Below are 11,211 nucleotides of genomic sequence, written 5' to 3' on the forward strand. Positions count from 1 at the left end.
AGACGCTTAGCAGACAGTCTCTACCAGATCCCGTACTCTCAATAAATGGGCCAAGAATAGGTCACCACACAACTGCATTCTGCAAGCCTGGTCCACACACAGCACCGAACCACACAGAGTCTTTGCTCAGCCTGCACATAGACACCTCTGGTGGAAAGGTGGCGACACTGCAGGAGTCACGTCCACACTCTCACAACAGTTCCAGCAAGAGCTATGAGATTACAGAAATCTCATTTACACATTTGTTTTTCCTGACTGAATTTGAGAACTGCAGCATTTTTTTTTAAATCTGAAACATGTCAATTACTTTAGCGTTTTTTGTAGCTTTTTTGTCCCACAAGACCCACATATAAAAAGCTGCAAAAAAAACGCAACTAAAATTTGAAATTAACTTTATTTCTTCCAGCAACCTTTGACTTTCAGCCACAGAAGCGCAGCTGATGCGACTTCATCACTCACTGTAGAGCAGTGTGATGAGAGCAGGCTGTCAGTCATTACATGTCTCACACAGGTAACAGCCCTTTCATCTAAAAATTTCTCTGGAGGCAAATTCTCATGCAGATGAGTTTCTGTCTGGCCCATAGCCTGGAACAGCTCATTTACTTATAAGAAAAACATAGATTTCTCTGGAATAAGATTTTGAATTGCAGATATCAAGGCATCATTGAAATCAGCTTCCTATAACCTACATGGCCATATAGATCACTTAGGAGGGTGCATCTTACTAACAGATGCAATTTAAATGGTTCCTCTGGAACTGTGGCTTCTCTATAGAGTTTGCTGGAATATGTGACCATACGATTGAAAGTTGAGTGTCTCTAAGAATACATTGATAAAGGTCATGGGTTAGGCCGTGACAGTGGCATAAATTGAAGCTTGTGGGCTCCAATGCAAAATCTCCACCCAGTCCCAAAACCATCATAGGTCTTTCATATGGTCTGCTCATATGGGCCAAAGGGAAATTTTGGGCCAGGTGGCATTATCACTGCTTCACCCACTAGATTTACACCTCTAGGCAGTAAAGTTATTTGGTTCATGATATGTCAAAGTTTTTTTAAAAAAAAATCCCAACTGGGGCCAAAAATTATTATGATGTTTTTGAGCATGTGTGACATAATTTCCATCATCTCAATTACAAAGTCTAGATGATCAAGGGCTGTGGAAAAAGAAAGCGCAATAGGGTCTTACCCCAATAATAGAAAGGGTAAAGATATGAGTTAAACTCACTTATAGTGGTTGTGCCAGTCACAACCAATATGCACGCATGTAAGAATCCGGGTCCCGGCAGCAGTCCCAAAATATGGCTGATAACAGAGTAGACAAAGAAGGGTTCTTAAATCCGCGCCAAGGACTCAATCGATTCAGAAGGAGATTAATGCTTCTTTTAATAACATGCACAGGTCAACGCGTTTCAGGAGTCACAGCTCCCTTCATCAGGACAACAGGCAAGATATGATGTTCCTTGCCTGTTGTCCTGATGAAGTAAGCTGTGACTCCTGAAACGCGTTGACCTGTGCATGTTATTAAAAGAAGCATTAATCTCCTTCTGAATCCATTGAGTCCTCCTTGGCGTGGATTTAAGAACCCTTCTTCGTCTACTCTCTGTTAAAAGTCTAGATGATATCACTGTATGGTACATTTAAGATTGGTCAATAACCACTAGTTTCTCTTTTTCTCTTTTAGTATTTCACTATTTTTTGGACTTTATCACATTAAATGCTAAACCACATAGTGGATATATCACTATTAAACTTGAGTCTACATCCGGAAACATTACAGAATCAAAGCTTGACCAGTAAGTATTATAAATCAATAGTATAATACAGTGTTGCGCCTCATGGAGGACAATTTTTTTCTTCATTTAGCTCAAGTTATGATGCTGAACTGATACTCTGGTTAAAAGATGAAAATACAGCTATTTCTTAGAGTAAACTTATCGACTCCAACCCTGAAGTCCCTCCAGCTGGTCCTTGATGATGTGTAATGTTACTGAATTAAAGGGATTGTCCATTAGTAGGACAACCCTATCTGATTCCACATGTTTCCACCAGGTAAAATTATAAAGATTATACTCACCTCCCATAATGGTGCTCTTCCACCGGTGTCCAGGATTGCGGAGCCAGAGCTCACCGGCTTCCTTTTCTCCACCTTCGGACAAATCAAACAATCAACAGGAAGTGAGTGAAGCCATTGTGCTCACTTCCTGTTGGTTAACTAGTTTCATCCGAAGGCAGGCAGAAGGAAGCTGTCAATGTTTGGACGTGGGGCTTGTGTGATGTCACAACTCCTCATGAACCCCGACACCATGATCCCGGACACTGCTGAAAGGGGGCTGGTATGGAAGGTAAGTATAGTTTTTATTATTTTACCTGGGGGAAACATGTGGTATCAAAAAGTATTGTCCTAGTAGTGGACAACCCCTTTAAACAACTTACCGATTGCAGACTTCCATGGTTTCCAGCGCCACTCTGGTCCTTTTGCTACTCTCTTAACTTCAAATCTGACTCTCCGGATCACACTGGGATTAATGTATGAACCGTAAGTCATTTTTATAATGTAAAGCTAAGGAGCTTCGTTCTGACCCTCCATAGACTTACATTGTAAAAGTGACTACCAGTCCCAGAGAGAGCAATGTGATCCAACAAGTCAGAATTGAAGTCATGCAAGTCGTAAATTGACGAGAGCGGTGCTGGAAACTGCGATTGGTAAGTATTTGAATGCACCTATAATACACTACACGCATGTTTAGAAGGGTTTTGGGCATCACATTTTTGTAGGGAATGCTTCTTCAATGCACAGTACATTCATTTAGCCATAGTCACTGCTTTGTATTTGTAGCTGGTGTGTAAAGTTGTACAAAAATTACTGTATATTAATGATGTAATATTGAGTTTTTACACCTATAATCACTATAAACACCACTGTAAGGCTGCTTGCCCATGATCAGTATTTGCAGTGTTTTGGATGAAGCATGTTTCCACTGCGTCCAAAATGCTGTGTTGTATAGCACAAGTACAGTGGATGATATTTCTAGAAATCTCATGCCCACTGTGTGTGTACGACCCGCAAGCATGTCAATTCTTTGCTGCAGAGTCACAAGCGTTCTTCTTAGGGAGAACACAAGCAAAATATCCCAACGCCCCGAACCCTGATCATGGACAATGGCAGCTGCTGTCTCCTGCATTCTCCTGATCATTGGCACGTACCCTAAGGGGCCCTTTGCACACTACGACATCTCAAGCCGATGCTGCGATGCTGAGCGTGATAGTCCCCGTCGCAGCTGCTATATTTTGTGATAGCTGCCGTAGCGAATATGCACTTACCTGCTCTGTGACGTTGTTCTGGCCGGCGACCCGCCTCCTTCCTAAGGGGGCGGGCCAGGTGGCTTCACAGCGATGTCACACGGCAGGCAGCCAATAGAAGCGGAGGGGCGGAGATGAGCAGGACATAAACATTCCGCCCACCTCTTTCCTTCCGCATTGCAGATGGGATGCAGGTAGGAGATGTTCCTCGCTCCTGCGACTACATACACAGCGATGTGTGCTGCCGCAGGAACGAGGAACAACATCGTACCGTGGCTGCAGCCAAAATAATGAAAATGACCGACACTACACCGATCATATGATACCGACGCTTTTGCGCTCCGTAATCGTAGTTAAAACAATTTACACACTACGATGTCGAGAGCGACGCCGGAAGTGTGTCACTTTCGATTTGACCCCACCGACATCGCACCTGCGATGTCGCAGTGTGCAAAGGGCCCCTAACTCTACTATGACAGTAATCTGACAGACTGATTGCTAGGAATGTCCATCCTGACAACCACATTAACGGTTGCTATGCAGTGGGTCCCCTGCCTACTAGTCTGTCCTCAGTAGCAGTAATTAGAGGAGTAGAGGATGCGGCGTAGAAGAGCTAAGCTTTGCAATTCGCAATCCCAGGCTGCAGTATTATTTAGATTGTTTTTTATATTACTTTGGTCACATCTTCCCCCTTATGTTTGATCCATTTTTACTTTCTCTCACAAGTACTCAACCCCTTCTAACTTCAAAGATGAAATGTGACAAGTCTTTAATAGGTAGATATGAGGACAGTCTTGTGAGTCATGGAGGACACTTAGATTTCTGACTGTCATAGCTACCTGTTAGCACCATACCATTGACCGTTCTTTTTGTCTATGCTCCTAGATGACATGTGATCACTATTGACCACGGGATCTAAGGACGTACAAGGCTCTGTTGCAAATTAGGGTGACTTGTATTAAGAGGAAAATGCTTGATTGGTAGTTTTGTTATCTCCACATATTATGCCATTCAATTTTATCTTTACAATATAATATGCAGTATATGGGAGCAGACGGGCTGAGATTTGCCCAAAGGGAAACTGGTGACTCCCTTGGTGGACCTTTGTACATGAGAAATTGCTGACATAGTATACTGAATTTGACAAACTAACTAGTTTATTATTATATAGAAGCAAAGGCAAACTTTTGAACAAGGGTCCAATATTATTAGCTGAATAGCAGACCCCCAGAATCAGTTACTGGTAGATCCTTTGCACTCCCTGGCTGACACTGGGGGCATGAATAACACATTTCATTTTAGTGCCCTATTATTTATTAGAAAGAACCAAATCCTTTTGTTTAAGAAAAAAATAAAGGAATTCTAGATTAGCTTACCTTGTCCACCTCATATGTCTCGATCTTTTCAATCAGCATGGAGATACCTTGGCAGGATGTGTGAAGTTACTGGGGCCGCCTGGGGCCGCCAAGTGATGTCGGGTCAACTTGAAGTTGACGTGACATCACCAGATTTCAGAGGTCACAGAGCCTGGGGGGGGACTTCATGGGGACAGGTGGATTGCAATAACTTCGCTGAGAGGCAGAATTGGCTTAGCAAGGCATTTAGAAAATTCTTCCCCATTAGTTTTACAGAGATGTGGCCACTATTGCTGAATAGTGAACCATGCCTTTAAGGCATTGTCTTTCTGAATCTCCTTGAGAATATCAAACTGGTAGGCAAGGGCAGTATTACCTGGGAAAAAGTATATTTCTCCTCCAAAAGAGAGAAAAGTATCGTTTTGGTATCTGCCCTGCAAGTCCCCGTCTGGCCGTATGGAGAGACTTGTATTATTTCTCCTTGCTCCTCATTAGTGGGCTTTTTAAAGACATTCTTTCTAAATTGCTACAAGAAGAATCTGTGGTGCCCCTGACTATCAGGTGCCACGGGGTACTACATCCAATCCCGGATTCCTGGAAAACCAGTGCTGGTAAAACACCACAACACACACACAAACCATGCCCTTTTCCGCAGACCAGGTGACAGGCTAGAGATGGACTTGACGGGTGGTCACCTGTTGGCTGGGATGCATCTAATCCACTAGTCAGAAGCCTGGGAGGAGGAGGGACTAGTCAGTGAAGTGAACAGACGGCAGACATCTTGTGAGATAGGAAAGTAACCAATCACCAAGTCAGTCAGAAGTTAACCTGCTGACGGGAAAGCGTGCAGCGATTTGTTGAGTAAACAGGAGTACAGTCGCTGGGAGGGTACGTGAGAGTACTCACAGGACTGAGCACCGGCGGGGCACAGGGCCCTAGTTCAGAAAGATGCTACAGGCGTGCCTGATAAATACCTGCACGGTGAGGGGGCCATCAAGGACCTTACTGACATTAGTGTCCGGGGCACAGCAGCAAAGAGGGAACCTGGAAATGGTGACAGAGGTCAGACCCACGAGAGGTTCAAGCTGCCTGCCGTATGGGCCAGAACGGACAACAGTAGGGGACCCCAAAACCGCTACAAGCTACAGGGACCCACCAACTACAGACTATAGGGTGCATGGAGGTAAAGCTCACCAGTTCACTACACCGGCACTGGTACAAAGGGAATACAGGATTGGTAAAGACCAGCACAAACCAGGTGGCAGCAACTCCTAAACCAGTGAGTTAAGCACAAGTTAACCCGCAGCACGTGTGTCCTCTGAGTTGTTCCTACACATCCGCACCCATATACTACAACCACCAACATTCTTCCCTGGGGCCTAGCTCTACTTGCGGAGAGCCATCACACCTAGGCTGCCCAATACCACCAACCCCAGCAGTGAGAGACTTTGCAGCGGCAGTTCTCTCCATATAACCGCACACCGCAAGTGGTGTCACGAAAAACACTTTATTTTTATTTTTCCCTTATACAAATTCTCCTTTTAAGTGACCCCCAGGGTTATGGAATCGGACAACGGTCACCCCGTGAACTGTCCTAGTAAATATACTGCTCGGGACCAAGTACCCCAAAGCCCTGGGGTGCGTCAAATCCATGTACCAGCTAGGAGGCCAAACATCTTGTATTGCACACAACTAGTGTATAACATGAAACTGTACAAGTTAATTTCAGCGCTATTTGACAAGAAAATAAAAGAAAATGTCTAAGATATGGCAAATCAGGACCCTCTGACAAGGTGTCAAGTTCCCAGCCTTGAAACTGATACCATTTTGGGGGTATACGTTCATATTCGTCTTAATGTTATCTTGCCAAATAATTATATAATTTCCGACTTATGTTTTTTTGTTTTTTTTTCAGAGATCCTACCACATTTGAGCAAAATGAGGAGGCTACATTACTGGCCAAGTTTGATCAGGAACCTGAAGAGATTTCAAAAATTTCCTTAATGTTTACCACTGGTACTGTCATTGGACCAAAATACAAACTACGAGTCCTAAGGATGAGGCTTAGATATTCTTTTAATCCTGACGGGTGATATATCTTATTAGTTACATAATTTCATACTGAAATAGTTGAAAAATGTGCACATAACATCCTAACGTGATCGAGTGTTTTTGGTAATTTTTAATTAAACAAAAAGATTGTCCAGATTCATGCAACTGCTAAATACTAAGCTCAAATCTTGCAATATGCACAGTCATTCTCAATGAGATGTCAGTTAGTTTTTGTTATTCTCAATAAGATGTCAGTCATTTTTTTTTGTTCATGCTAGAAGAAGCTGAAGTTGCTTGTGTTAAATGGGTATTCTCAAGTTTAGCAGTTATCCCCTACCCCAAGGATAGGGGATAACGTGCTGATTGCTTCTTGGGTCCAACTGCTCCTGAGACTTGGGGCTTTGAAATGCTCAGTGTGAATGTAGTGGTGGTTGATCTTGTGCATCTCCACTCATTCGTAATGGGCCATCAGGGATAGCCGAGCACTGCACTCAACTGGTCTTCTGCACTCCCAAAAGAATGAATAGAGCAGCAGTGCCCAAGAGCAACTTCCACTCCATTCACATGGAGCTATTCAGAGCCCCGGTTCTTGGGATCGATGGGCTTACTAGCAATCGCACCCACATCAATCAGGCAATTTTCCCCTATACAATGGATAACTTCTAAACTTGAGAATACCACTCTAACACCCATATATACATGTTGTGTTTGCTGACAGTCCAGCATTCATTCGGCCAACTGGTATCTCTCCTGACTCCTTCATACATGCACATGAACATTTAACCGACGTTCCTGTGTTTTTCGGCCCACTTTCTTGGGTTTTCAAATGGGGTGAGCGGTTAAAGCCACTTCTAGACAGGACTGGCAACTACTTAGTTCCCATGAAAATTAAAAGATCAATCTCTAAAATTAAATCTGCTTGATCCATATCTACCCCAACATCATCTGTTCTGTCTGGGTATAGTCAGGAGCCACCCACATACATTAGACTGTTGGATGCTATTGATGTTTAGGCAATCTGTAATCTAAAAATCTGGTTATTTCTAGCCATAGCACACTCTGAAAAGAGATCTTCACTCACATTGTACTCTTGGGCTACAATGTTTGAGAAGGCTGTTTTATGGAAGATGTATTACCTATTCATAAAAGCAGGATACAGTTCCAGTGACATTCACTCCACTATTGCATTTTGATGGAAATTTAAGTGAATCATGAGCAAGTATATCAGGAATGACCCAATAAATTTGCATTTTACAGGGAAATACTCTGCCGTTACGACTTTGTCCTTGATGAAAATGTTGAAACAGATTTCCCGCCTGTTCCATGTCAGAACTCCAATTTTTTTTCTTCCTCATGTGGAGAGAAAGAAGATGATTGACTGCAGTAAAGAAACGTCGATCCTCATTTAACCAAAGTTTGGTTTGGTAAAGCACTTGTTGATGATCAACGCTGTCAAGGGAAGAGGAAGATGGACTGATCAACTCAACCACTGAGTCTCAAGATATAACATCAGTCTAGTTCCAGGCAATCCCTCACTAGATATGTTCAAGGACACCATAGTTTTTAAAGGGGTTGTACACTACTACTTGGACAACCCTTTCTCATTCACTATGTTTGCCCATGTTTAAATAAAAATACTTATACTGACCTCCAATGCCGTCATCGTTCGGGCGGTGTCAACACTCGCTCTTTCGTGGCTCACATAATGTTATGTCATGCAAGACCCATGCCCAATCACCGCCAGCTTCACTCTCCCCATCTTCATACGTATCAAACATCAATAGGGACTGGGCAGACCCCTACAGCTCTGACTTCCTCTTTATGTCTACTTTGTGGGCAGAGGGAAGCTGGTGGTTATTGAGAGTAGGGCTTGCATGACCTAACAATGTTAAGTCAGCCCCAGGAGACCTAATGCCAACATCGCAGGAACGGTGTCAGCACCAGGGTTGAGTATATATGTGTTTTTATTTTAATGGGGACAAACATAGTGCAAGAGAAAGAGTTGTCTGAGTAGTGGACAACCCCTTTAAGAGTACAAGAATGGCTTACATTTAGCCTATATTTTTCTACTTGTGTTAATGTGAAAATTAGTTGTAGGTAAAAATGATTTTTTTTATAATATATTAAAAAGATCTATTTCAGCAAATTTTCTATTTTTGATCACATAAAATAAGTTAATTTGAATTATATTTGTATATTTTTTGTATATACATTTTTTTTTATGCAAGTTAAGCAGTCACATAAAGGATATTGGAAATTGTATGGTGTCAACCTCTGCTTTTCATTTTATGTATGTATATTGTACATTTATATGTGTTTGTAATATAGAAAATGTGTTTTGTATATGTATGTTGTTTTTTTGCAAAACATATTAGCACTGTATATTTCGATGTACAGATTTCTTGAATATATATATATATATATTTTTTAAAAGATTTTCACTGTATTTAGAAAATTGAAAACATTTCAAAAATAATAGTAAAGTTGCTACATGTTACAAAAACAAACAAAAAAAACCCCAAGAATTTTTATTCCTGATCACATGGCCGGTCCTAGTGACAACTCTCTTGTTTAATCCGATCTTTATCAAAACTTGTAATGACTGTCCTTTCCAGAGGCAGATCTCATACACAACTTGGAATTGTTTTTTATCATAGAAGTGTTAGTCAGTAGGAATTGAAGAGAGCTTATGGGTGAAGGCATACATAGAGTACTGTATTTTCAGGAGTTGAGGGCCCGAAAGTGTTGAGGTACACGCCCACTCGCCCGCTTGCCCACCCGCTAGCCCATCTCATACGACCTCTTGTTCACCCAACCGTTTCTTGTGTCCTCCCTTAATGCTCGTGCATTGTGAAGTTGGACGCCATCTCTGTCTGCAAACTTCTAAGTACTACTACAACAAGTTCAACCCTACTGAGTGCTGCCTTTCTGCCTAAAATAAAGTACAGTAGCCTGTCTTAAAGGGAATATTCTAGCAATCCAATATCCTTATCCCCTATACACAATATAGGGGATTAGTATATGGACAGTGCACATGGCAGATCTTCAATCAGAAGTTTGTCCAGGACAGCCACACCGACATTCTGCTAAATATCCATGGTGGCCTCTTCCTTAATGCATTCATCTCTCTGGAAGGCAGAGATGAAGATAGTGGAATGGCGGGTTTTAGGGACTGTGGAAGGTTTGAGGGATGGACACAGAGCAGGGGGGAGGCTGGGTGAAGTCTCAAGGGGGTCTGAGGGGAAAACTTTTCTCCTTGAGGAGACTGACATACCAATCTGGCATGCCAGTGCGGAGACTTATAGCTGCAATGGTAAATATGCAAATTGTCTCTTCATGGAGGAAGGAGACGAACTTAAGTGCCGCCTATTGGAGGTAGCAATCCTAAAAGTCAAAAGTGACCCTTTACCAAGCCCTGTCATGTGACTTAGCATTTATGCCAGATCAGAGCCTCAATTTACAGACATGGTGTTTCGGGGTGATTGCTTCATCAGTGCAAAGTATGAGATCTGATCTGGCTGTATGAGAAGCTGAGACGGGCTCTGAGGGGAAAACATTTCTCCTTGCGGAAACTGACATACCAGTCTGACTGCCAGTGAGGAGTCTTATAGCTGCAATGCTTCTCTGGCAAATATGCAAATTTTCTCTTCAGGGAGGAAGTAGACAAACTCTAGTGCCACATCAGATCTGGCATAAATTCATATGAAAAGACTTGTTAAGGGGTCAATTTTGACTTTTAGGATTGCTACTTCCAATAAGTGGCACTAGAGTTTGTCTGCTTCCTCCCTGAAGAGACAATTTACAAGGGAGTCTGAAAAATTTGCCATTATGGGGCCCTAAAATTGCTGATAACAAAGAAAACTTGGCTCTGAGGTGTTGATGTGAAAAAAGTCATTTTTAATTCTACAGCACTACCAAGCTCAAACATTTTGGTCTGTAATGGACCTTCCTCAGTGTGTTGTAACATATAATATACAAATACACAATATCAATGTGGCCTAATAAATTGTAGACATGTAAAGGAAAAAACGATTAGATGGTATAACACCTACAGTCATATGAAAAAGTTTGGGCACACCTATTAATGTTAACCTTTTTTTTTTATAACAATTTGGGTTTTTGCAACAGCTATTTCAGTTTCATATATCTAATAACTGATGGACTGAGTAATATTTCTGGATTGAAATGAAGTTTATTGTACTAACAGAAAATGTGCAATCCGCATTTAAACAAAATTTGACCGGTGCAAAAGTATGGGCACCTCAACATAAAAGTGACATTAATATTTTGTAGATCCTCCTTTTGCAAAAATCACAGCCTCTAGTTGCTTCCTGTAGCTTTTAATGAGTTCCTGGATCCTGGATGAAGGTATATTTGACCATTCCTGTTTACAAAACAATTCCAGTTCAGTTAAGTTTGATGGTCGCCGATCATGGACAGCATGCTTCAAATCATCCCACAGATGTTCAATGATATTCAGGTCTGGGGACTGGGATGGCCAT

General features: G+C 42.0%; 1 protein-coding gene across 1 annotated transcript in view; it reads left to right on the top strand.

Moving 5' to 3' along the window:
* The window catches only part of LIPI (lipase I), a 94,183-nt gene extending 85,006 nt beyond the window's left edge, over positions 1 to 9,177 (top strand). Inside the window, exons 8-10 of the mRNA XM_075335076.1 lie at positions 1,684 to 1,795; positions 6,573 to 6,746; positions 7,967 to 9,177. Coding sequence (XP_075191191.1) covers positions 1,684 to 1,795; positions 6,573 to 6,746; positions 7,967 to 8,087 — 407 coding nt within the window. The 3' untranslated portion in view covers positions 8,088 to 9,177. The remainder of the gene's footprint in view (positions 1 to 1,683; positions 1,796 to 6,572; positions 6,747 to 7,966) is intronic.
* Positions 9,178 to 11,211: the final 2,034 nt, after the last annotated feature.

The sequence above is a fragment of the Anomaloglossus baeobatrachus genome, chromosome 2 (genome assembly GCF_048569485.1).
Source record: "Anomaloglossus baeobatrachus isolate aAnoBae1 chromosome 2, aAnoBae1.hap1, whole genome shotgun sequence".
In the NCBI taxonomy this organism is placed as follows: Eukaryota; Metazoa; Chordata; class Amphibia; order Anura; family Aromobatidae; genus Anomaloglossus; species Anomaloglossus baeobatrachus.